General features: G+C 44.3%; 2 protein-coding genes across 2 annotated transcripts in view; one reads left to right on the top strand and one right to left on the bottom strand.

The window, feature by feature from the left end:
* LOC100117501 (netrin-B) overlaps positions 1–24,469 on the top strand; it is a 114,976-nt gene that overhangs the window by 55,316 nt on the left and 35,191 nt on the right. Inside the window, exons 3-4 of the mRNA XM_001601672.6 lie at positions 21,176–21,325; positions 21,842–21,937. Of these exons, the coding sequence (XP_001601722.2) occupies positions 21,176–21,325; positions 21,842–21,937 (246 nt within the window). The remainder of the gene's footprint in view (positions 1–21,175; positions 21,326–21,841; positions 21,938–24,469) is intronic.
* On the bottom strand, positions 12,259–12,928 carry LOC100116651 (Kazal type serine protease inhibitor-like venom protein-like). The gene is made up of 3 exons (NM_001161704.1): positions 12,815–12,928; positions 12,456–12,632; positions 12,259–12,381 (listed from the first exon to the last, which is right to left on the bottom strand). Exons 1-3 carry the CDS (start codon positions 12,846–12,848, stop codon positions 12,332–12,334), a joined length of 261 nt encoding a protein of 86 aa, NP_001155176.1. The 5' UTR covers positions 12,849–12,928; the 3' UTR covers positions 12,259–12,331.

The raw sequence follows: 24,469 nt of genomic DNA, 5'->3' as shown, positions 1-24,469 counted from the left end.
TGTATCAAAGCGAGCCAAGAGTCGCAGCGTGTAGAGAGAGAGAGAGAGAGAGAGAGAGAGAGAGAGAGAGAGAGAGAGAGAGAGAGAGAGAGAGAGAATAAAAGACGGAGCGCGCGAGAGATGTCTTTGCGGACGGGGCGCGCGAAAGGCGTGAATAATGCAACGAATGCGATTGCATTCGTCGCGAGAGCTGCGGAGATAGACACTACGACGCGCAGTCTCTTGGACGTGCCACTGACCCGACCTATCGATTTAGACGGCAGCGGGCTTGGAGAACCTACAAGTCGATGTTATTCTATCTCGTTGTTTTTTTTTTTTGATGCTAGTGAAAGAGAGAGAGAGAGGGAATTAACATTGTTGCGTGTCTAGGAACGCTGCAGACACATCGTCGTATTATTACATCGAAAGCTCCGAGATTAGATCCAATGAAATCGAAACTTTGTACAAAGCTCTCGTCAACGTCCGCGCAAAAAATCTCGAGCTTGCGAAAGAGAAAAGCCAGAGTAGGCCGGGTCTCTCTTTGATTCCCGCGGCCATAAATATTTATACACCCCGCTCTACGAACGCGAGCATCGGGCAAACATGGAGATGAAAATTTCCAGCGTGCGGCGACCTTTACGGGCCGGCACTGCGAGTAGGATTTATAGAATCCATTTTTCCGTCGCGTCGAATAAACAAACGCGATAAGGCGCACACGGGCAACGTGTAATTGTGCGCATAATTTAGGGGCCAGTCGCGTATATAAGGAGAAAGAGAAAACCGGCACTTTAAGGAAAGCGATACGCTCGTTCGTCTCTCGACTTATACGTGTGCTGCTGCTGCTCTGCGAACCCTGTGTTTAACTTTGTTTCTGTGTGCTGCGCCTCCTTTTTCTCCCTCTGCTGTCGCTTCTTCTTGTTCTTCTCCTTCGTCTTCTTCCTCTGTAAACTTTATTTCGAACAGTCGTTAAAAAGCCTGAAGTGTACTTAGCGCCGAAAATTGAGCGATTTGAGGACCACTGTTATTAGACTCGGCTTGTTCCTTTTGTTCTCCGTCGCAGCGCGGCCGCCTCCCCGTCTCTCTCTCTCTCTCTCTCTCTCTCTCTCTCTCTCTCTCTCTCTCTCTCTCGATGCTTAAAAATTACGAGCCATTTCCGGCGTTTAATTAAAAGCGCACGGCCCTCTCTCTCTCTCTCTCTCTCTCTCTCTCTCTCTCTCATATTCTCCTTCTCCGCTCGAGCGTAATATTCGCAACAAGCGAAATGATGTGTATTACGTTATATTATACGTACTTGAAATTGAGAGAACGTAGAAATAATGATCTCTCGGTTGCTTGTAGTAGTAGTACGACGAAAGTGTCAAGTACACCAAAGAGCCGTGGCAGCTCCGCCGACTATCGCGTTTCAGCCTATTACACACCTTTTACGTATTTATTGTAAGGGGTCGAGCTTTACCCCTCGCGGATATTCGCGCAGACCACTGTATATACGTACACCCCGTGAGAGTGAGGGATGGTCCAGGGCATTCATCGACGGACACGTGCCCACTCAAGCCGGCTATTCAGCGCGTGCACTCGCCGTGAATAGGCGCCTTGTGTTTCGCGCTGGAGAGAGGATGGAGGTAAAAAAATCTGTTCCGAAATTTCGAGAAAGTTATATAGTCGCCCTGGAAAGGTGTTTACATTATTCGAGAGGGAGAGCCCAATTAAACGGTCCCGAAATATATTTTTCGAGAGAAGCGCCCGAGTTGAGGAACGACCGTGTACGAGCGAGCTGCAGCGTTGATGCAGCGATGACCTTCGAGGTTTCGGATTTCAATTAGGGAGATGATGTATGGGCTGGGAGACTGGCTGTCGACGGGACCGTAAACATCGTCGAGCGAGCGAGGAGAGCTGTGAGAAAAATTTCGGTGGAGTGTTGATATCAGTCATCGTGTGGGAGTGTATCGATGATTATTGTAAATCCTCGCTTTTGGAACAATATCGCGAGGGACGTGGCAGGATTTTTTTAACGTGGTGTTGTAGGTTGTATAAAGAGCCATAAGACTGATAGAGTCTTGTTTAAGCTCGAGAATAGAACAAAAATGGTAGCTTTGATTAGGTTCGTAAGTGAGAAGTACTGCATGTCCGGCTTAAGCAGCAATCTTAACAAGAAGCAGTTTTGGCATATGACTGACACACCGCGCTATATATACGCTTGGCTCCCAGATTCCGATGCGTGAAATAAGAAAGAGCCTATGCGCCACCTAGCGTCGCTAGTCAGAAGGATAAACTATTCGCATCTTGATTAGGACCTCGATAGCGACTAAATCCACTATTTCAACCCCCAAAAAACAATATACTCATCCAACGAGAAAGCACCTTGAAAGCTGCACAAACAAAACATCAACTCCCTTTTCCCGGCGTAAAAGTCCCGCGCCGAACCATAAATATTTTCGCGCGAGCTACCGAGCGCTGCGATGTTTTTGTATCGTCTTCGCGCGCGCGCCAGGCGCAAAATTTTACGCGCACGCATCGCGCCGATGGACGACGATATTATCCAGATGCTACTTCCAGACCGATTATTCACTTACTTCGCCTTTAAACTTTCGCACATACGACGGCCGTATTTTCCAAACAGAGTTACACATGTGCGTGTGCTGTGTGCGGCTATGTAAACGTTTCGTTTTAGTCGAAGGTATACGTTATGCACCGACTAACGACTTTTAAATTTAGAGCGGGAAATTTGAAATATTTTATTCAAATTCGACGCTTTGAACTTTCTGAAGTCGAATCCGCGCGAATGTAGTTCAGCGCTAGCTTGTAAACACACAATCGGCTGCAAAAGAGGCAAAGCGGATTTGTAAATAAACCAGTGCTATATGCGCTGCTTATAAATGCACAGGATCAGGTTCGATCGAGTGAGCGAAACAAATGGCGCTCTTTGAAGTGCGCGCCGTACACGCACATGGCTCTGTAATCCCTCGCGCGCGATCGCAATTGGATTTCCAGCGATTAAGGTGTGCAGTGTATATGCTCGATAAGCCTGTAGCCGCATATTCTTCATCACCGGTTCTCTGTATAATGTAGACGCGGGAATTTTAAACTCGCCCGTCGGTCCTTCGAGGCCAAGCTTAATTCGCTCATTCAAATTTCAAGCTGAGTTTCATTTCGAGATGAGTTTTCGCAGAGTCTCTCCACTTCTTCCGAACAACTATCAGACCGGAATATATACGTATATAACTCTCGGAGGAGAGAGAGCTAGAGTATAATCGAGTCCTTCTCTCCCCCTGACTTCGAAAAGCTCGCCTGCAACTGTTTGATGAAGTTCTCGCGCATAACAGCGTCTTTAGCGCTTTCGCATACATTACAAGTCGCGGCGATAAAAGCGTAATTTATCGGCCGCTCGGAAGCGCGCGGCGAATCAATTTAGCCTTATCAATTTCCAATATTTCAGAAATTAATAGTCCGTCCCCGACGAAGCCGCGTCGGTGATAAGGAGACGCGGGAAAAACTTGCACTGCCGCGCGAAGCACAAATTACAGCGCAAACGCGTGCCGGCCATAACTCAAGCTTCCGTTCCGCCGGCGCGGTTCTATATATTCAACAATATATTCCCGCACCGTGATATACACTCGTTGTCGCGCTTCATCGATCATCGAACTAATGAGAGAGAGAGAGAGAGAGAGAGAGAGAGAGAGAGAGAGAGAGAGAGAGAGAGAGAGAGAGAACTAGTGCCGTATTGAGACCTGCCCACGTTTCTGTTATTCCCGATATTCGCCGTTAATAGAGACGCTCTCGGCTAGGTTTCTCGCTTAATTAAATGCGCGAATCGAGCGATTAATACGTCGCGCGCTCTTTTTTATTCTTCGCGTCTCTAATGACTCTCCGCGGGTGTATACACTCCCACTATATAGAGGTGTAGGCAGTGGTAGCCTATCTCTATCGCTAATTGCCTCGTTTTTCACCGGTCTCTACATAGCCGCGAGCGCGTCGTTAAGCATCCGCGCGCGCGCGCGCACGAAACTCTTTCTTTTCCCTTCCGAGCCATTCCTCACGCGTCGCGACCGGCTGCGAGGACGGTTTCATTCCGCGAGAAACGCGCGGCGGCTCTGTATAACGGTCGATAGTTCGTATATGTATATAGCTATATACGTTTGGATAGAGATCGCGAGGATATTGTGTGTGCGGAGTTATGACTGATGCGGTGTTCCTATTGTAATAATGATCTCTTAAGGCTGCGTTTCGAGTAACCAAAGGAGCAGGCTAAACATTGCAGTTGTAGTATATTTATAGACTCGGTGTCCATATGGATGTTAAAATTCAGTCCTTGTTCCAATCATGATTTTTCAATTTTCACTTTTTGAGGTTAGGAATTCCAATGTAAGTAGAAATACAGCTAATCAGAGGACTTGTAGAATGCGATCACTACGATGAATACCTAAATATACCTAAAATACCTAATACGCCTAAAATGCCTAATATACCTAAAATACCTAAAATACCTGATACACCTAATATACCTAATTTTAAAAAAGTTTAACCAGGAATTCTGGCAAGAATCTGGTTAATTTCCTGTATAGATTTATTTCTTCAAAAATACGCTAGTGAATCAGTAATCTTCAATGTAATGTTGCGGGGTATTCGAATCGAACTTACATAGAACCATCTCTCGAATGTTCAAAACCGTTGTATTATATTTTACGAAGATTACACATCCGAAAAACCTCAAAAAAAGTTCAAACCCTACAGTCTAAAACAAAACGAAATCGAGGCAAAAGCGCCGCGCGCGCACGCACGTGTATATTTAAAGCCGAAAAGGAGACGCGCAAACAATGAAAGCTCTTAAGAGCGCGTTTAAAAGCAAGTGCATTTCCCGGCCCGCGTTTAATTTATCGCGCAGCCCGCGGCTTGCTGCATAGTCTCTCGTCGGCACGTGTGCGGTCCTGCCTCGCGTCTTGTTTTTCTCTCCTATTACTTCCTCTCTCTCTCTCTCTCTCTCTTTCTCTCGGACGCGACACAGACGGACCGCTAGCCCCAAAGCTCCTCTACTTTTACGACCCTCTCACCCTCGTTGTTTCGTTATATACTAAACGGTCGAGCTTTCGGCTCATATTATAGTATATTATAGAATCGAAAAATTTCAATAAAACAAAAGTAGAGCATCGCTCGCAACATCTCACCCGGAGATAAAGTATAAGGAACGAGGCGGGACCAATTACCGCGAAGAATCGCGCGCCGCGGGATCCCCGACTCCTTTTATATCCCCTTTATCCTCCTACGTGATTTCCCTCCCGCCTCGCGACGAGCTGAGAGAAAAGTAGCTCCGGAGAGAAATAAACGAGCGCAGCATCTCACCCGATTCCTCGGCAGACCGGCTTCTGTAAACAGCGCGATTCTCGCTTTTTTTTCCTCGAGCTTGCGAGCTTTTTTGACGGATTAATTTATACGTCGGACAACAAGCTCTGCTTTACAGTTTATACACTCGCGGATATAAGATAACGCGAGAACAGCGATCCTCCCTGAGAAGCTATTATCCGCACAAAGGACGACAGGGAGAACCGAGCGTTAAGACAATACGGCGGCGGCGGCGGCGGCTGAGAAAGAGAGAAGAATGAACGAAGAAGAAGAGGTATAGAGAAAAAAAAGTTGGCTTAATTAAATTCGCGCCTCGGCAGCTTTCTCAGCGATTGTGTGTATCACGGGTAGTTTCGAGCTTCTTAAAATGTTTTCCCATAGATTCTCTTCTTCGCGTATACGTTTATTTCTCCGCGAGTTTTCGCCGCGCTTGGAACTTCTCTCTCTGAAATCGAATTCGACGAGAGAAGTTACCGTGTAACGAAAGCGCGCACGTGCATCCGAGTAGGAAAAAGAAAGGAAGAATAGCGCTTCGCGCTTGATATATAGGAGACAGCCGAGGATAAATACTATACGCAGAGCTCTAAATGGCGATTGGAAAAACGCTAGCGCTGCTCGTACACGTATCTTCCATTATTGCGCGCGGAAAAGGCCGTTGCGGCTATTATATCCTCGAAATTATGAAGCTGACGCGTTGAGGCTTGTTGTATGGTACGTGTACACTGCAGCAGGATGCATAAACTCGCGGCGAGCTTGGCTCCATTATTGCCGAGCGTTGTATCATATCGGCTAGACAGCGAACACAGAGCAGCATCACCGTCGTCGGCCCTAGAACAATAAATACGGATTTCGCTGGGTATAGGTAGAGCGTCGAGTGGAGCCTGTTTACGCAAGTCAAGGATGCGCTGCTACAGGTGGTATACCGCTGGCAAACCTGTTTGCGTACAGGTACGCTTGAACTCTTATCGCGGACGGGTCATCCGCCCGAGAGGAATTATTATTCCCTTCTCGCTGTGTGTGTGTGTGTGTGTGTGTACGCCTGCGTATTAGGGTGGATATGGGTTCGATCAACGACGCGAAGCATCTATCCAATAATAGAATAGTATGTATAGGTAGAGGTTCGTTAGCACGTCGCGTGCCGCGAAGCAGATAGCGAAGGGCGAAAGTCAGCAGCAGCAAAAAAATTAATTACGAGCCAAAGGTAAGCGACAGAGAGACGGAGAAAATAGAGTTAAAAGAGAATGCAGGGAAAGAAAAAGCGCTGTTCGCGTTTTGTTGCGTATAGCTAGTAGTAGTGGCGAGGCAATCAAGCCTGTGTATACACGAAGGGAAACAATTTGCTGACGGAGCGTGTCGTCGTTCTCCCGGCACGCGACGACTTGCGGGGGTGGCTGTACGCGTGAATCCTATCTCTCTCTCTTATTCTCTGGGTGTGTATAGGTGCCCGCAGAAGCACGACGCAGAAGGAATGCGCGCGTTCGAGTTATGAATACGAATTTTCTTATCCTATATGTAGCTCGACACGCTGGAAGCAGAGGTTGAAGAAACTGGCGCCGAGAGAGACGGGGACAGATTGTTTTGTGGTACGAAAACAAAAAAAAAAAATTCGGAAAGGCGCGGATTTTTTCGGTGATTAATGATTGTTACCCGGTATTTATCTTCTCGGGCGTGTGCATCTGCGTTGCGCTGCATTTTTCTTCATTTGCGGGTGAATTGTGCATCGGATGGAATTATAAGGCGCTGATGCAGCTGGAGGTGATGTGGATTAATTGATTTTTGCGAGAAAGTATTTCTCTAACTGTGCGTTTGTTGTTTGTTTATTGGTTTGGATGTACGGACGAGGTCGAATTTTTGTTTTTGGTCGTTGGAAGAGATAAGTTTCTGGTCTGAATTGAGTTAGGGCTGGTGGAAAGTTGACGATTTCAGTGTTGTCATAATTTACATTCTTATAAAAAAATTTTCGTATGCGGTCACCTCCAAAAATCGCTAAAAACGGTTTTTTAGCTCTAAGTCGAATTCTAAGCATTCTACAAAAAAAAGTTGAATGGAAAAGTTATAGATCTTTGAAAAATACAACTTTTTCCCATTAACATCAAATCATGAAAATGCTTAGAACTCGAGTTTACCGACCAAAATCGATTTTGTACAGCTAAAAAACCAATTATTTGCCATAAAACATTACGGATTTACGTTTTACACGAAAATGTTAAATATAAAAGTTGCAAACATTTTCAAAATACAACTTTTTACCGTGGCAAACATTTTTTTTAACACTTTTTGACATACACAACCCTAAAAGCGATTTTTTGATACATAAATTCAATAATAACTTCGGTGCAACATGCCCCATCCAACCCAATTATTTTCAGCAATTTGCCTATATTATTAAAAGCTGAAAGTTATATTTTGGCATTTATCTCATATATATATATACAAAATTAAACCACTTTTTTAATTAAATTATAAAAAATGCATAATTTAGGAAATGCGTAATCGCCGCATACAATCTGTGTAACTTGGCATCATATAACGACGTACGCTATATTAATTAAATCTTTTAAGCTGAATCAGACAATTCACTTTTAAAATTCAAGTGTATATACTGAACTAGAAAAGCCTAAACTCCATAAAGAAAATTGCTTAGATTGAAGAAAAGCTCTAAGTAGCTTACTACATCCCTCTAACATATGCTAAATGAAGTGAAGCCAAGAATGCGTCAATATGATTGGCTCATGTAGTGCGCATGCGTCAAAAGTAGCGTTAGAATTTTTTGATTTCTAAAATTGATTCTAATATTAAAAATGTAATATAATACTATAATACATATCAAATTATAATTTGTGTATTTATAATATTCTAGACATTCTACTCTCGAAACATAACTTTAAAATTTTAAAAGGAAGTTGGCGACGAAACCGTGGCAACTTTGAAATTTATATGAGCGCGAAATGAATCATATATTGTAAAGTTTGATATATTTCCGTGATAGAAAACAAATATTAAAAATATCAATCAAGTATTTATATTCCATTTAATAAATTAATGAAATTATAGTCTACTGCGCCAAGTCTAGTACTGTATAAGCACCGACAGGCATTACGAAATTTTTTTATAACTATACTTTTACGCGAGCTTCAGCGGCCGTGCCTTATGCGCAAAACGCGAAGCGCGAGCGTTTTGCGTACGAAGCGATGCAAGCCAACGCGGCCGTAAGCCCGCGCGTGGCGCGCTAATTAAATAATAGTTCGATTTCTTTATCTAAAATAATTCTTTGTTATAAACTAGCTTGTCAGAAGTCCCAAATGAATTATATTTCTTGTGCCAAATATACACATTTTGACTAGCGACATACCAGATGAACCTCCTTAAGACAATTGTTCCATCCAAATTTCGATGATTTTCTCTATTGAAACAATCGAATTCGTTAGCCAACAGATTAACATTCCTACCTAGAGTAAACTCACTGCATCACCTCGCATGAACCTCATCAATAACGGACAATCAAACACAATCCAGAACATCGCTCATCGCTTTCCAACAACAACAAAAGCACAAAAATGACTTATCGACGTTTCCGTCAATCAGCTCTCCATCCTATATCTCTCCGAGAGCGAACCGTGTCTAGACTATAGATACTCGCGGCGGTGAGAGATAAACACAGAGGACGAAGCGAAAAGAGAAAGACGTCTCCACGTGGGAGGGGTGTAGGTACACTGCGCGTCTGAGGCGAGCGACGACGAGCCAGAGAGAGAGAGATAGAAAACGAGGCTACTACCTCGAGAGTTGACGGCGTGACGCGAATCCGCGAGCGGACGCCGGCGCGTGTTTCGAATCGAAGCAGCGGCTGTCTATATACCCCAAACCGTGTCCTTCTCGGCGTCGAGAGCAATTTTTTCTTTTTTTTTTTCATCTCAGATGCTTCAGCGACACATTTTCGCCAGGTGAATTCTCCGTATTCTATTACACATCGCATCTGCGGTATGCGATTGCCGCACACACAACTGTAAAACGCGCATCTATTCATCATCTTCATCTACAATCCCATTCTCTCGGCAAAATTCTAATCAATCTTTATTTCGTAAAAGTCCTCTTTCTCGCGCATACACACGCATTCCGCAGCGGACTTCAATTCATGCTCTGCAGCTGAATCTACAATTCCAGCTCTCTCGGCTTTTTCTCCTTCGCTCTTTCCCTTTGCGCAAAAGTTGTTGTCGAGGCCGAGAAATGCAGCCATTTGTCAAAAGCGTCAGCGCTACACGACGCGTCGATAACTCGTGTAGGTGCACCTCGATTATATCAACACACACACGCAGCGAAAATTGAAAATAATAATTCATAATTCGGCCAGTACCAGCTCTCGAAGCGTTGCAATATTCAGAGAGAGAGAGAGAGAGAGAGAGAGAGAGAGAGAGAGACGAGCTTTTCCCAGAGGCGTTTTCACCAGCGCCGACAGAGGGAGAGAAACACGCGGCGGGGCTGTCTGTGCTGCGAACGGAAAAAAAGAGCGACAGCGAGCAACAGCACGCGCAAAAGGAGGAGAGAAGGAAAGAAGAAAAAATCGAATCGTTGAAAGGCAGCAAGAGAGAGAGAGAGAGAGAGAGAGAGAGAGAGAGAGAGAGAGAGAGAGAGAGAGAGAGAAGTAAAGAGAAACGTCACGGGGTTAGAGAGATGCTGCTGCGGTGCGCTGAAAGATAGGCGGAGAGAAAGAAATATTCGGTATTGAAATACTTGCGTACACGGGCAAGTCCGTGTGTATATACGTTTCGAAAACCACACGTATACTGTTATGTGTTATGGGGAAAGCTATACGGAAATAATCGCAACCGTCGCGCGAAATACCGTAATTCTCCAAACTGCAGCCGCGACTGCGTTCTCCCCACAATCAGACCCGACGAGGCGAATTCCTCCATAGATGCATAATAATACGGACACAGTCGCTTCGTATACGTATACACGTACATGGACATAGAGAAAGGGAGAGAGTTATACATCAGCGCAACGACAAGCACGACGACGGCGGCGACGACGGCGGCGACGACGGCTCGGAAGGCGAATGTCATCGTGACACGATGCGCCGATTGGTTTATTCGATAAGCAATAATCGATAGCCATTACGCGCCGCGTCGAACTCGAGGGGGCCGCCGACGATCCACAGGCGCATACAGGACTGTCACGTGTGTGTACAAGACGCGTTGCGGGATTTTCAGAAAGAGACGAGCAGCAGGGCCGACAGGTCGGAAGCTCCCAATTGTCGGATATTACTTCCGTCCGAGGCGGTAAGGGCTTTTTCCCTCCTCGACTCGTCAGACTTTATCATATTTCGTCAATTTTTGGCGCCCAACGCGTTACGTGCACTGAATTCTCCTCTTTTTTTTCGAAAATCGTTCGAAAGCACGAATAAAATTTTTTCGATTAGTCTTATCGCCGTAGAACCTTTCTCTCCATAAAACTGATTTCCCACAGGAGGGAGGTAAACAACGGAGCGCGGAATTGAAAAATTTTACGTCCCGCCGCATGAAAACACATCGAATCCTCGCGACTTTTCGCGGTTGCTCCTTCTTTTTACTGTTATTATCATATATTCGTCGGCGTTTTACTCGGCAGCCGCGGAGAGACTCCCGAGCAATATATCCCGGGGATGTATAGGAGGGAAAAAGGAAATAAAAAATCACGACGCGGTTGATTCGAAGAAATTGAAAACCCGAGCGGTGAATTACTTTCCCGCAATTTATCGTTCTTTTTTTCCATTTCTGTAAGCGAATAAAACAGAGCTATCGATCCGGCTAATTAGAAGCGAAGACATCTCTCACAACAATAACGCGCAGTGTGTAAGAATGCAGAGCGTAAAGGGGGGAACTGTTCGGGCTTCGATGCGAGGATCAACTTTATCGCGCACAGGCGCGGCGCGGGGGGTTACAGCAGCTTCGATCCCCCGAGGGAAATCAGCCTGATAATCCGATTAATAAATTGGATCCCCCCTTCCCCCGGCGTTCCGGCCGGCCGTTGTTGCCGATTTAATTGGCATTTCCGTCGCGGTCGCGCGACTCGCTATACTATTTTCGGCAATTTTTCACCCGACACGCGCCATCGACGCTACGTTTTCTATTTGCGGAATCAATCGACCATACGACGCCGACACGCTCGCTCGGCTCTTCCGACAGATTTTTTTCCCCTCTTTTTTGGCTAAATACAGACTGGAATTATCAGTCCCGTTGTCGTTTTCAAAAATGATCGGTAAAAATCGACACGCGAGCGCGTGTGGCGAATTACGGTATCGCAGGCAATATTTTACATCAACTAAGGCACATACGAGGAGTGACTCTCGGCGGCGTGTCATCGTACGGGACTACGGCGAAGAGTCGATAATGCGCCGCTGCTGCGTGGGTGGACGAGTATAAGTATACAAGCGGCTTTTCAGCGACACGAGAGAGACAAGTGCAAGCGAGTCTCGTGTCGACACACGGATAAGGCCCAGAGAAATAACGAAGAAAAAAAATCGAAGAGACGCTTCATTATCTCAGCGCGTGAATAAAAATCGCCGCTCGTTTTCTGCTCTCGTCGTCGGCGTGAATTGAACGACGAGCGGAAAAGTGAAATAAAAGGCAATATCAATTTCCTCTCGGGCGACGCGCTTAACTCTCGCCCACGGGAAAATTGCCGGCGAGGTAAGGAGGTATTATGGAAAAAAAGGAGAGCCGACGGAAATGTATAAGAGGAGCGAAGAGAAGAAGCCTCTTAAAGGCTAATTTGACCTTCCCCCCGATAATCGGCTCAGACCGTCTTGGCGAATTCGCGTGTGTACGCACGCGAGAGCACGCGGGGCGCCGGCAGTTATGCGCTCGCAAATGATCCTAAGTCGAATTTATGACGGATCGGCGCGGTGATGGTCTCGACGACGAGCTCGATGCTTACGAGTATGTGCGGATTGGAAAACGTAACTCAGTATTTTTTTTTTTTTTTTTTATTGTGAAGCTTTATGACAGCAATAGAACTATACTTTGACTACAATTATCGACTTTTATCCGAAATTCCATCTGCCGCAGCGGCCGTAATGGACGAACTGGACGTCTGAAAAAATAGTCGATGTTTAGAAGAATAGTACAAAATAGTGATGGGCACAGTGTGTTAATTCTAACACGTACTCATATTTTTGCACTCGTTACTGCAGCGCATGTACTGCATACTTGGCCAAGTATGCCCATCCGATCCGCACACTTCAACTAGATCGATCTCGTTGAAGCATCTGCTCAGCATGCATGCTCTTTCTCCGGCTGTATCTCCGTAGACCGTTTGGGGTATAATCGAATAAACTAAGCAGACTGAATAAGAAAACGAATACGTATTTTAATTTTTGCTTCATACCATAAAGTGCTTGCAAAATTTTTAACAGTAGTTACAATTTTAATTGTTGTAACTTTACTTTTATTAAAATATGTCTGCAATAAAATGCAGAATAAGTGCCTGGTTTTTAATTTTCAAAGTAAACATAACTAGTACTCACAGAAGAAAACAATGTACATCGGCAACTTTGACATGTCGGCACGGAGCTTGTCACTTCAAAATACTACACACTCTTGACAAGATTCTCGCAGACTGACAACTTCAACACTGTACTGTCATATCTCCGACTAACCCGGTATTTATAGCGCTTCACGCTCAGCGATAACAGACCTTTATACACTGGGATTCCCGGTGTATAAATAACGATACAATAAACGCATTTTGCTTTCTCAGAAAGAGGTCATCGAGCATAGATAATCGGCTTTCGCACACTTTATTCACAATTTTCCATCTACAATAATCGATCCAACCGCATTGCGCACATCCCACAGAACCGTCCTCCGTAAATCAATTCCGCCGAAATTCAAATAACGCCAACTGCGGCGCAACACCTGGGTATATTTTATTTCGCGCGCGGCAGCTCCCCCGAGTCTAGATGCGGCTTGTCTGCCCCGGCGTTTTAGTATCTCTTATATACGTCGGCGGCGGCGGTGCGCACCTGAGAGTGAGCATAAAATTTTCCCCGCGACGAATTTACGAGCGGACGGCCGACGTCGTAGCCCTTTCGTGTAATACTCTCACTCTCTCTGGGCTCCTCAAAGGGCGCAGGTCGATATTACAATATCGTTCGCATTTTCGTTATTGCCTGGTCTCTTACTTGTACCTTTTTTTTCTCTTCAGCCCTGGATTAATGCCGTTTTATGCGTTTCGGCGCGCGCATGACGTTCTTCGCTTTAACGTCCGGCATAATTTAAGATTAGTATCTGCGGCTTACAAGCTCTCGCGACGAGTGAGTCGATTCGAGCGCTTTTCGTTACTCGTTTTTCATCGAAGCAGCTTCGATAATATCATGGCGGCTGAGCCTTTTTTCCGAGACTGCTCTACACTGCAATTGGCGTCTTTAGCGTAAAAATTTTATCGTCGCGCGCAGCTCTTTTCGGTTATTTTTCGGCCTTGTCGCCGCCGATTTTTTACAGCCGAGTTTGCTGTTATGCGTGTGTGTCGAAGTTTTTACGTGCTTGGCCGCGATTTCGAACAGGAAGAGGGCGAGTGTAAACATTGAAATATGTTATTCGTCCTGTCAATTAGCCTTTTATACCTCGGGATTTTCGGTTTCGCAGGCTGCAAAAGATTTAATTTTTATTTTCATTCGATATTATTGCGCGACATGCTGTTCGAAGAGAGACGCGGCCGAATTCACATCCGCAAATGGGCATATAATTATTATGCAATGAAATCGAAGAATGTCTACTTGAACGCGTAATTACATGAAGTAGTGGACAAATTGCGTAACAATCGAATAATTTAAGTATAAAGAAAAATATATAAACAATTCGCTTAGTTAGTTTACTTAGATTATTATTATTATTATTATTATTATTATTATTATTATTATTATTATTATTATTATTATTATTATTATTATTATTATTATTATTATTATTATTATTATTATTATTATTATTATTATTATTATTATTATTATTATTATTATTATAACATCATTTTTTTATAAATTTGTCAATTTACTTCTTACATTACTATCTAAAGCGTTACTTTCTATTTGGCAGCATATATTGCTATGTCACGAATTAGCATTATCTTTGATAATTTGTCAGGAACATTTTTATAATTCTTAAACTACAAGTCTAGTTTTCGGCGAACGTTTCGAGGAGCTAGAGTTTCGGGTTGTTCGATTGCGCGTTTTGATCCTTTTTTAACAGTGCTTGCTTGGCAAAACAGGTCTAGTTCGTCCTTGTCCATGGTTTGTTGCTGCTGTTGCTGCGGAGATGGTGAGAGTTTGATTTCTGACAATTGATTGCATATTTGGTCCAGACGCCTTTTAATTTTAATTTTTCTACGATTTTGCTTTGGTGATGGCGTTTTTATGTTCATATTATTCTGAAAATTGATTGCCATACTTGAAACTGGGCTAGTCGAAGTCGATGTAACGTTAGTTTTGGAACTCATTTTGTAGGTATTATTGGTAATGCTCCAACAAGAACCAAAATTTAACTCATTACAGTTGTGTCGAACATCCATAATTATACCCGTCATATGATGAGTGGGGTGTCATTTTTGACGGGTGGGGTAGTATTTAGACGGTTGGGGTGTCATGTTGACAGGTGGATTGTCATTGCGTCGGGTGGGGTACTATGTGTCAATATCAGGGTTCTCTTCCCAAAATGACGAAAATACCTCAAGAAGTAAAAAGTAAAGAACCGTGATGTCTCTTGAAGAATAGTATAACAATTATAGCTATGCCAGAGAGAGAAATTGGGAGAGAGAAGAATTATAATTGATTATGGATACGTAATTGATTAGAAATAATTTTATCCATCAAATGAAAAAGTACAAAGCCCTACAGAATTATGCATGAGGTAAAAACAATTTTAATATCATTATGTCGAAAGAATCCACGTGCCAAAAGCATTGACAGCGGTTTTAAATTACGACAGGCAGTCATCACACACAATACAATAATAATTACTCTCTGAGCCTAAGCCAGTGTGACTTGATGTTAGTTTAAGGACACAGCTAAACAAAGCACACGGCTGTACACTCGTAAACGGCGGAAAAAGGCGCGTAAAAGAGTCTCGCGCAATAACCACAACTTTCGCGTTCCGTAGACAATTTTCCGGCGCGGGGATTTTACAGCCCAACGCGTACACGCGTACGCGTAGAGAGAGAAAGGGCACTGCATGAGGCTACTAATGAAATTTAACGATAAAATGATTACCGGCGTAAATAATTGCTCCTTTATAATACCGTTGCAGCGCGGCTGTACGTAGAGAGTATAAACCCCTCGTCTTTAGAGTCGCGAGCGCCGTTATTCATTGCCGATTGTGCAATTACACGTGTGTTCGCGATGGCTATACAAATGATTCCGGTGCGATATGTACACACACGCTGGTATGTGCCGACTGGCTGCGCTTAGTAGTGTTCCTCTATCTTAGTGGGCGATCTCCTGCCCATTGATACCCAGAGCGGTGTCAAGTTTCTTTTTCTTTTTTTTTTAAATTATTTTTTCTTTTAGTCGCAGTCGTGCAGATTTCGACTCTGTGTAGTGTAGCCTACATTAATTTATTCCCTTGAATTTGCTTATAGTTGCGTTGCGTTTGATGTATGCAAAGTTTGATAAAAGTCGAAAAAGTTGAAGAAACTTGCTGATTACACATGCATAACAGTTGATTACTGCGAGCATACATTCCGAATTACATGTTAGATAGCTGCGGGAAAGGAACTGTATCATCTCTGATGTTACGAGGCAACATTATATTTCTACTGTAATTTTCTTTCGGGTCGATATTGGGGCGAATGTGGAATTTACCGAGTAGGGATATAGAGGCACAATAATGGCAACTGCTTTCAATGAAGCCCACTGAATCTAATTTACTCGCAGGGCTGCTACTTGTCGCATGTTTTGTGTTATTTTTAGGAAAATTTGAAATTTCAGATACTTTAGTCCTTCGCACTTTGGCACTGTCCGCTATAGATCGTATAGAAACAAAATGGTGAATATGATTTTCATATTTATGGGCATGTGGTGTAATAAAAAGCGGTACGAGTCTTGAGTACAAATAGAAAAATAACTATGAAGATTTTTGAAATTAAAAAAATGTCATGCTCGATTTGAGACCAAACCGAGTTTAAAATGTTATCAGTTCGAAAATCATACGCTCGTACACATTTACGAGAACGTCCGCTTCAAGAGCCCGATATCTCAGGATTTTCATATAAGATTCTTGCTAAATAAAGCCGCGATAAAATACTTAGTAAAAATTCAGAAATTATATCATTCTATGTTTTCAAGAATTACGCAAAAGCAAATCCTGATATGACATACGAAGTTTTTGAAAATCGGATCCGTATCCGGGAGAAATTTAATTTTCTCGCGATATCAGTAGGCTCAAGTAGGTATTTTCACATAATTTACCGATTGTGCAATCATGTAAAGGATGATAAGCAGATGAAAGGGTATATGTTTATCACTCGCATTTCCGTTCCTTATTGTTAGTTATTAACAATTTATTGCAAAAAAAGGCGATTTTTGTCTTTTTTTTTGGCTTATAACTTTAAAACTAAGGGAGCTCTCAGTATTCCTCAATGAGATGATTTGTAGAGAATAAAAATATCTAAAAAATGAGAGGTTGAACGCCTCAGTCGGATAATTAGATTCTGAGATAATTAGGAAAAACCGAAAATCCGATTATATATATATATATATATATATATATATATATATATATATATATATATGCCTCTCCTCCGGCGCTGCTCCGTCCCCCACCACGGTACAGCATACAGACCTGCCGGAAAAAACGCACCGCAAACTTTGAATCGCGATTTTGAGCAAACTAATAATCCGACAGCACCCAACTTTTGCACATATAAAGAACATTATAATCTCTACTTATTCCCAACATTTTAGCGCTCCAGTTTAAAAAATGACGGAGCTATGAATTTTCGAAAAACGCCTTATTTTTCGGTTTTGCCTAATTATCTAATTATCCGATTGAGGCGTTTGGACTTGTAAACATGATTGCACAATCGGTTTGCTGTAACAAATTATGTCACAATAAGACAGTTTCAAATCCCTACAGCCTGTCCTAAAGCACCACAAAATATCGTAGACTCGAGCAGTTATAGTATGTGCGGTCCAAGTAGCAGGCCTATAATAAGGAAGTAAGTGGGGCACTGCTGTATTTTAAGTGATGTTAACGCCGTATTTGATAGGGGAAGTGAAAAAGTGTGCATGCGCCACCTATCGTCGCTATCCAGAGACTAGAGACGATTAGGGCAGTTCAGTCGGCGGTGAAGAGGCTGGTCCAAAACTTTTTTGACTGATTTTACGTACATCAGTAGCATACAATTGCAGATCTTATTTCTTCGCATAAGGCTTAAAAAGAACAACATAATACGCAAATTTTAATTCGAGATTATAATCCTTTAAATATATACTTGCCTTTTTTAATCATCTCAAAATCCTGTACCGCAAAATAAATGCAGAAATAAAAAGTTCTCTGTAAATTATAATAAAAGTATTCAAAAAGTTGATAAAACTGCAAAAATGCTGATTTTTATTAAATTGAACACGGTACAATATGGATTATTACGCGTACACACAAACATAAGAAACCTCACTGCACTCAGAAAATTACAAAAATTCCCGAGTTCCCACCACTCTCAACGTCTCTACGCAAGAATCCAGCTATACTACACACGAACGTAACACACTTAACCACTATTTCCCCAACAATCGCGCAAGTGGAAAAATCCGCGTCGAGTCAGGCAAAAGCTCGCTCTATAACGTCATACATTCGAGCGTCGCCCAAGAGTCGCAAAAAGAAAAGCCGCAGAGAAAAAAACATACAGGCGCATATCATCGAATGAAAGCCGCGCACGCTTCCGTTTTTCCCGGTGGCGAGATCTTAAAAGAGCCACTACTAGACTCGACTCTTCCTCTCACATACGTATACACACATAGGTGCTTCAGTCATCTCTCTTTTTTTTCAGCTGCCGCTTTTTTCGTCGCTCTTTCGTGCGCTTCTTTCACGCAAGACGACGCGGCGCTGAAAAGGCCGCGCGAGCGCGCGCTAATTATACGCGATCTGCCGCACGTATAAGCTTTGAGAGAGCTGAACGCGCTTCCATATAGTCCAGCGCAAAAAGGGACGGACGAGTAAAAATTTCCTCGGCGCGCTACTCGAATGGGGCTTAATATTCCGCTCGAGCAAAATGCCCGTATTAAATCTCGAAATAATATTGCGCTCTGATGTCTGTGTGTATAAAGACCGGGAGGAGAAAGGCGCAGAGATATTCCGATCGAGATACGGATTCAATAATTGCTACACATAAGTTATACGGCTTTTTTCCTTCGCCCGCGAACGTGAAAGCATATTTTTCGCACTGTGTGTGCAAGAGAGAGAGAGAGAGAGAGAGAGAGATCTGCCGACTGTACAACGATAAAATCATAATTGCGTGCTGTACGCGTACAGTCCCGAAGCGAAAAATATATCGATCTCTCACACGCACTCGAGATCGGTTCCGCGTACGCATATAATACAATAATAATCATTGGGTGAATTTAAAATCAAATCGAATATGCAATTTCTGCGAATATATAAAAAATTCCTGCTACAGCAAGTGTATACAGCCGAGTAAATCCGCTCCAAAGCCTCGTCGCGGCGCTACAACTCGACGTTAAACATTTTTCTAGGGTTTCCTCTTCAGAATCTCGCGCGCAACTCTCTCTCTCTCTCTCTCATAAAACTTTGAAAGGCCGTACACTCGTCGTATTCTCTCGCGCCCTCTATACACTCGTCTACCGCGTGGAATTAGCGACGACGACTTTAAGCCCTCGGCCCGCGATAATTATAATTCATCGCGCGACGACGAGTGTCCCCCCGTTGTTTCGACTCGAGCCTTTGTGTGTGTGCGAAATAATTCATATACAGAGAGAGACGGCCGCGCGGTGGACCGCGATTCGATAAAAGAGTGTTGAAGCTCGAGGGATTTGACTTTCTTCTTGTTGTAGGATCAGATACAAATTGATTCGACGCGGGAAAATGCGTTTGACAAGTCGTCGGGATTTATTTCCCAAGTGTTGTGTTCGTCTTCCGTATCGACAGACGGACACGTGTGATTTACGAGGATCATCAGCGTAATTTGTTACTGTGAACTTTTTTTTGAAAAATAGCCAGAGTCCGTTGCACAATTTTGATTAACAGTTCACGCTTATAGTCCGTTCGTTGAAAGTAGAAAGCTGCGCGAGCTGTGCACCGAAAGCTGATATTTATGGATTCGAAGTTGCATGTGTATGTCGAAATGTATAAGCGCCTGAAGTTTCTGCCGTGTACAGTGTCAGTGTAACATAAGCGTGGAAGCGTCACAAAAGAAAGAAGAAGCTCAAGTCGCTGTTATTATTGAAAAGAAGGCATGTAAAAGCGGGACTTAACGGTGGCATGTGTCATGCGATAATAAGAGATAGGACGCGATGCCGAGTCGAGGCGACGGCCCGTGAGGGAAAAGTCGTCGCGGAGCCAGTAAAAAGAGTCCGTACACGCGTAGGTCGTCGCAGGGCAGATAAAGATAATCCACGAGCGAGCGAGTGGGATTTATTCGTTCGCGTGGGAGTTTCGCCGATTTCTTCGAAAAAGTTCCATCCGTACAAGAAAGTCCGATAAAAATTTACCTAATCCATTACGATGCTTTCCCACACTGTGTATTACGGGTATACACTCGAGGAAGACGAAATTCGTATACGAGTGTGTTCTTAGCGCGCGCTTCATCCTCTCTCTCTTACTCTCGAGATATTCCGTTACAGCATCAGCGCAACAATGACGGCTTCGAATTCGGGACGATCCGACACAAAGCCGTGAGTCGAGGATTTATCTTCTGCCCGGCAATTATCGCGCCTTTGATATTGATTCATGCCGTGGCGTAAGTCGGGCCCTCTTTTATTCAAATCCTTTTATTTATACACTCCGCCGGAATTTTCGGTTTCGGCCGTCTCCTGGCGAATGGGGAACCTCGTTCCTATCCGCTGCGAGTGTGAAAAATGCACTTGACCCCCATTACCGGCTCGGTAATACACGCTGAGGAAAGTGATTGATGAAAAAGCGAGTATTTGTCTGTACGAGGAAGTTATTAATTCTCAACTGACTGTACATTAGCCTGATTCCTCGATGAATTCGCGCAACGATTTTCGACACAGGCTACCACTCTGCAATAATATAATACACAAGGGGTATATCAAAGTGTCAATTAAACGCGATTCCCAAGCGCTTAAGACGTCATCCAGCCATCATCTCCGAAACGCTTCATATTACACACCCGTGAATTATACGATCGCGGATGAATCAGAGCCATAAATCTGACAATCGCTCATCGCGGAGAGAAACAATCAAAGCCGCAGAAATCCGTCGGGACCACTACACACACACACATGAGCAAACAAAACGTGAAGGCGCTCGCGGTTGCAGCGGAAAAAATAACATCAGCAGCAGCGAAAGAAAACATGATTTGCATATTTCGGAGAGAGATAAGCGCGCGGCGGACTTTCACCTTTTCGACGAGATCGTACTGATGCGATATTACGCGCGCGTGTGTGTGTGTAGAATCGGAGGGAGAAGAAAAAGGGTATTATGCGCGGAGTAGCAGTCTCTCACACCCACGGCTGCTTCTTCTGCGGCTATGTGCGTAACTGTAAACGCGAATGTACATACAATGCGCTGGAGAGAGAGAGATGGTATTATTACTGTATTTTTTGGAAGAAACGACTCTCCATTCATCCTCCGGAGCGTATCTCTCCGCGTTATGAGCTTTTATTTATTTAAAATACCGATTTCGCCTGTTTCAGCCTGCGAGTGCCACCCGATCGGAGCCTACGGCAGGACGTGCAACCAGAGCACGGGACAGTGTCCCTGCAAGGACGGCGTCACGGGGATAACCTGCAACCGGTGCGCGAGGGGCTATCAGCAGAGCCGATCTCACATCGCTCCTTGCATCAGTAAGTTATATATCGATTTTCCATCCTCATAGATCGGTACAACGCGAATTTGAATCGCGGCGCGTGTCTCTAACCGATCCCGATCGTAAAAATCGAAACGATCGTGTAAACGATCTCTCGCGATAATTATCCAATGGCGAAGGCTACTTAGCGCTAAGTGCCGATATAAGCACGTTTATCCGAAAACGTCGTCGTCGGCGGCGGCGACTGCTCGCTTTCTCTCCAGAGTCTGGGAGCCGTCTCTCGGATTATACCGAGAAGCGGAGGAGATAAATAAATTAAAAGCTTGCCCGCCTCCTTCGGACGGCGGCAGCCACACCTTTCGGGCTGAAAAATCGATGGGGTCCGACGAGACACGCACTCTGCAGTCGCCGCCTTCTCGCCAATTAGCGGAAATTTGCGCGGATCCCTCGCGAAAGTATCCTTAAATCAGCGTCATTTTTTCTTCCGCTCGTTTAGCTGACGCTGCAGCTTTTCGTTGTGTACTGATTGTTTTTCGCTTTTTGCTGCTCTCAGGAATTCCGAGAGTCGTGCAGACGCAGGGGATCGCTGGAGAGGACAGCGGTGAGCCTGACGAGGACGAAGACGAGGAGCGATACGAGACCCGAAATGGTGAGTTTTTGATTTGTTTGCCTTTTTTTATTGGGCAGCTGATTTGTAATATGGTCTTAAGTGGTGTGTTTGGTATGGGATTTGGTAGGAGATGGGACATTCGAGATTGGGCTGATTGCGGTATCGAAGACACGCGATGAGGGTTTGATAAAATTATCATCTTGACAATTATGTAATTATTTCGATAGCTATATATTTTTTAAATAATCACAATATACTTAATTTTATCGAAAAAGTCAATAAACGACGTTACAATAACGATAAACCAGGAATAGTTGCCCACTATTATGTAATTATTATTAACGATGGAGATTAACAATATCACGTTTCATCAGAATTTCATTTTGATTATTTGTTACAAACCAGTATTTTGTCAAATGAACCTCCCAGTCTCTTGTTTTATTATCTATAATATTTACTAAAAAATTATCAAACTATAATAAAAATTCGAAATCCGTTCCGCTACTATAAAAACTCTTCAGAAAATCACGTATTCGACTCCTTATCGCACTATCGACAGAAGAACCCCCAATGCATAACCATAAGAAGCCTCCGCATGCGGTCCGCCGCGCGCTGACGGACAAATTGCAAACGGAAATCCTCGTCGTGCGCAAGAGCTTCTCGGTACACACCGCGCAAAAAACTCTCTCTCTTTCTCGAGTTTGATAAACGCTCGCGAGCTGCGCAAGTAATTCAGCCCCACTAGCGTTAAAAAAGCATCAAACAAAAGAGGCTGAAAAAAGTAGGGGCACGTCTCGTCGTCGTCGCAGCTCTCTCTTTCTAAATTTGCGAATTCCGAGGGCGCGCCGTCAGGAAAATCCTGTCAAGTCGCCAGAGAAGAGAGAATCCAGGGGCATTTTAAGCGGCGCGATATTAATTTAACCAAAGAGACGGATGGGGTGCGCCGCCGCCGACTATACAACGACGTGTAGAGAGCGAAGGCGAAAACGAAACAGCCTCTACTCGGCTCTCCCCTAATGGCTTAATTAAAACTACCCTTGCTTTACGTACAGCTCGGCTTTCTCTCTCTCTCTCTCTCTCACGAGCGAACCTTATACGCAACGATACATGCGCGCGTATTAAGGGGGAGAGACTGGCTGATTGCACTGCACCTGGCTCCTGTACACGCGCTGCATAAGTGAAAATAATCGCGATAAGCGTGCGTTATAGAGGAGCGGGTGAAATCGTCGGTAGCGCGAGAGAAAGTCCGGCAGCGCAGAGGCGATTGATCGAACTTTTTGTTGCGCGCGCGCGGGAGGGTGATTATGCGCGCTCGAGTCCTCTCTCAGTGATTAATGTAATTCGGGCTTTCTCGTTGCCCAATCTTCCTGACGACGAGGAGATTAGAAAGCTAATTCAATTTTCCGCGTCTCGTTACAGCAGTGAAAAAATACGATCAAACAAAGCTCACTCGTACACGCGATAATTCAAACTTGCCGCGTAAAACTATCATCTCGTCTCGCTGGATGTAGAAGCTCGCGCCGCAGTGAAAACAAGCATCTCGCGCAGGCACGCACACCTCTCTCTCTCTCTGTCTCTCTCTCTCTCTCTCTCTCTCGCCGTACAAGACACCGCGAGCCAGCTCCACTCGGCTCCTGCTGGCCTGATACATCGGACCAAGCTGCTCTTGCGCACAGAGAACCGAAGCGCGAGGGAAAGGGAAGTCGCGCGCAGTGCGCGAGAGAGCGGCTCTCGCGCGCGCGATGTAGTATTATTGTTCGTCGAATTTCAAGCCGCTGCTGCTGCTGCTTTCTCACGCGTGCGACTTTCCACCTGTGTGTTATAGGAAATGGCGTTGGATTTATCAGTCGGGAGGTTTTTTATTGGAGTGATGCGGGGGCAATATGGATGAAAGGCGGTGTTCTTGAATTGGTGGAGGTATTTTAGAGTTTACGGCGAATGAAAAGTTGATGTGTTGGGCGATTTGAACTTGTACGAGATGTGCTTCTTCCTAGTTCTGGTCAAAATAAGCTATTATCAGAAATTCGGCTTCAGAGTATATTTCCCGTAATTTTTAGATAAAACAAAGTCAATTTTCTACCAGGGGGCTTTTACAACAAGAACAGTAGAACAACGTATACGATTGCGTTAACCGAACTATTCTATTAGCCAAAACTTCGCTCTACCGAAGTAACTTCGGTCAAGTTGGCGAGCTGACACAGAAGTGCGGGTCTTTGTCACCATCGCTTATGTGACACTGCTGCGAACTAGCTTCGAACTTGGCTTTCTAAATTTCCCCTCAACCGTGTGTTTCCCCAAGCGTACGGCTATATAGAGTATGCACGTCCGACCTGATCAAACCTAGCGCGATAATCCAGGAAAATAGACATCTAAAAACGCCAGTCAAAGGCTACCGCTCCAACAGCAGCAGCTCCTTCCGTTGCCACCTCCGCAGCTCGTGCATCTCGTTACGGCGCTGGAGGACAAGATACACACTCACGCGAACCTCTATACGCATACCTCGACTCGCTTATGAGCGCCTCGGACTATACACGCGTTTGTACAAGCAGGAAAAATCCTCTTATTAATTTC

The sequence above is a fragment of the Nasonia vitripennis genome, chromosome 4 (assembly GCF_009193385.2).
Source record: "Nasonia vitripennis strain AsymCx chromosome 4, Nvit_psr_1.1, whole genome shotgun sequence".
In the NCBI taxonomy this organism is placed as follows: domain Eukaryota; kingdom Metazoa; phylum Arthropoda; class Insecta; order Hymenoptera; family Pteromalidae; genus Nasonia; species Nasonia vitripennis.
This window is presented reverse-complemented; position numbering and strand designations above follow the sequence as displayed.

What these genes read in the sequence shown, in the direction of transcription:
- LOC100116651 (NM_001161704.1), bottom strand. Translation starts at nt 12,848, where the DNA reads ATGTCAAAGTTGCCGATGTACATTGTTTTCTTCT. An exon ending in GATGTACATTGTTTTCTTCT is followed by an intron (nt 12,633 to 12,814) that starts GTGAGTACTAGT and finishes TTTCTTATTCAG; the next exon opens with TCTGCTTAGTTTATTCGATT. An exon ending in TAACGAGTGCAAAAATATGA is followed by an intron (nt 12,382 to 12,455) that starts GTACGTGTTAGA and finishes CTATTTTTTCAG; the next exon opens with ACGTCCAGTTCGTCCATTAC.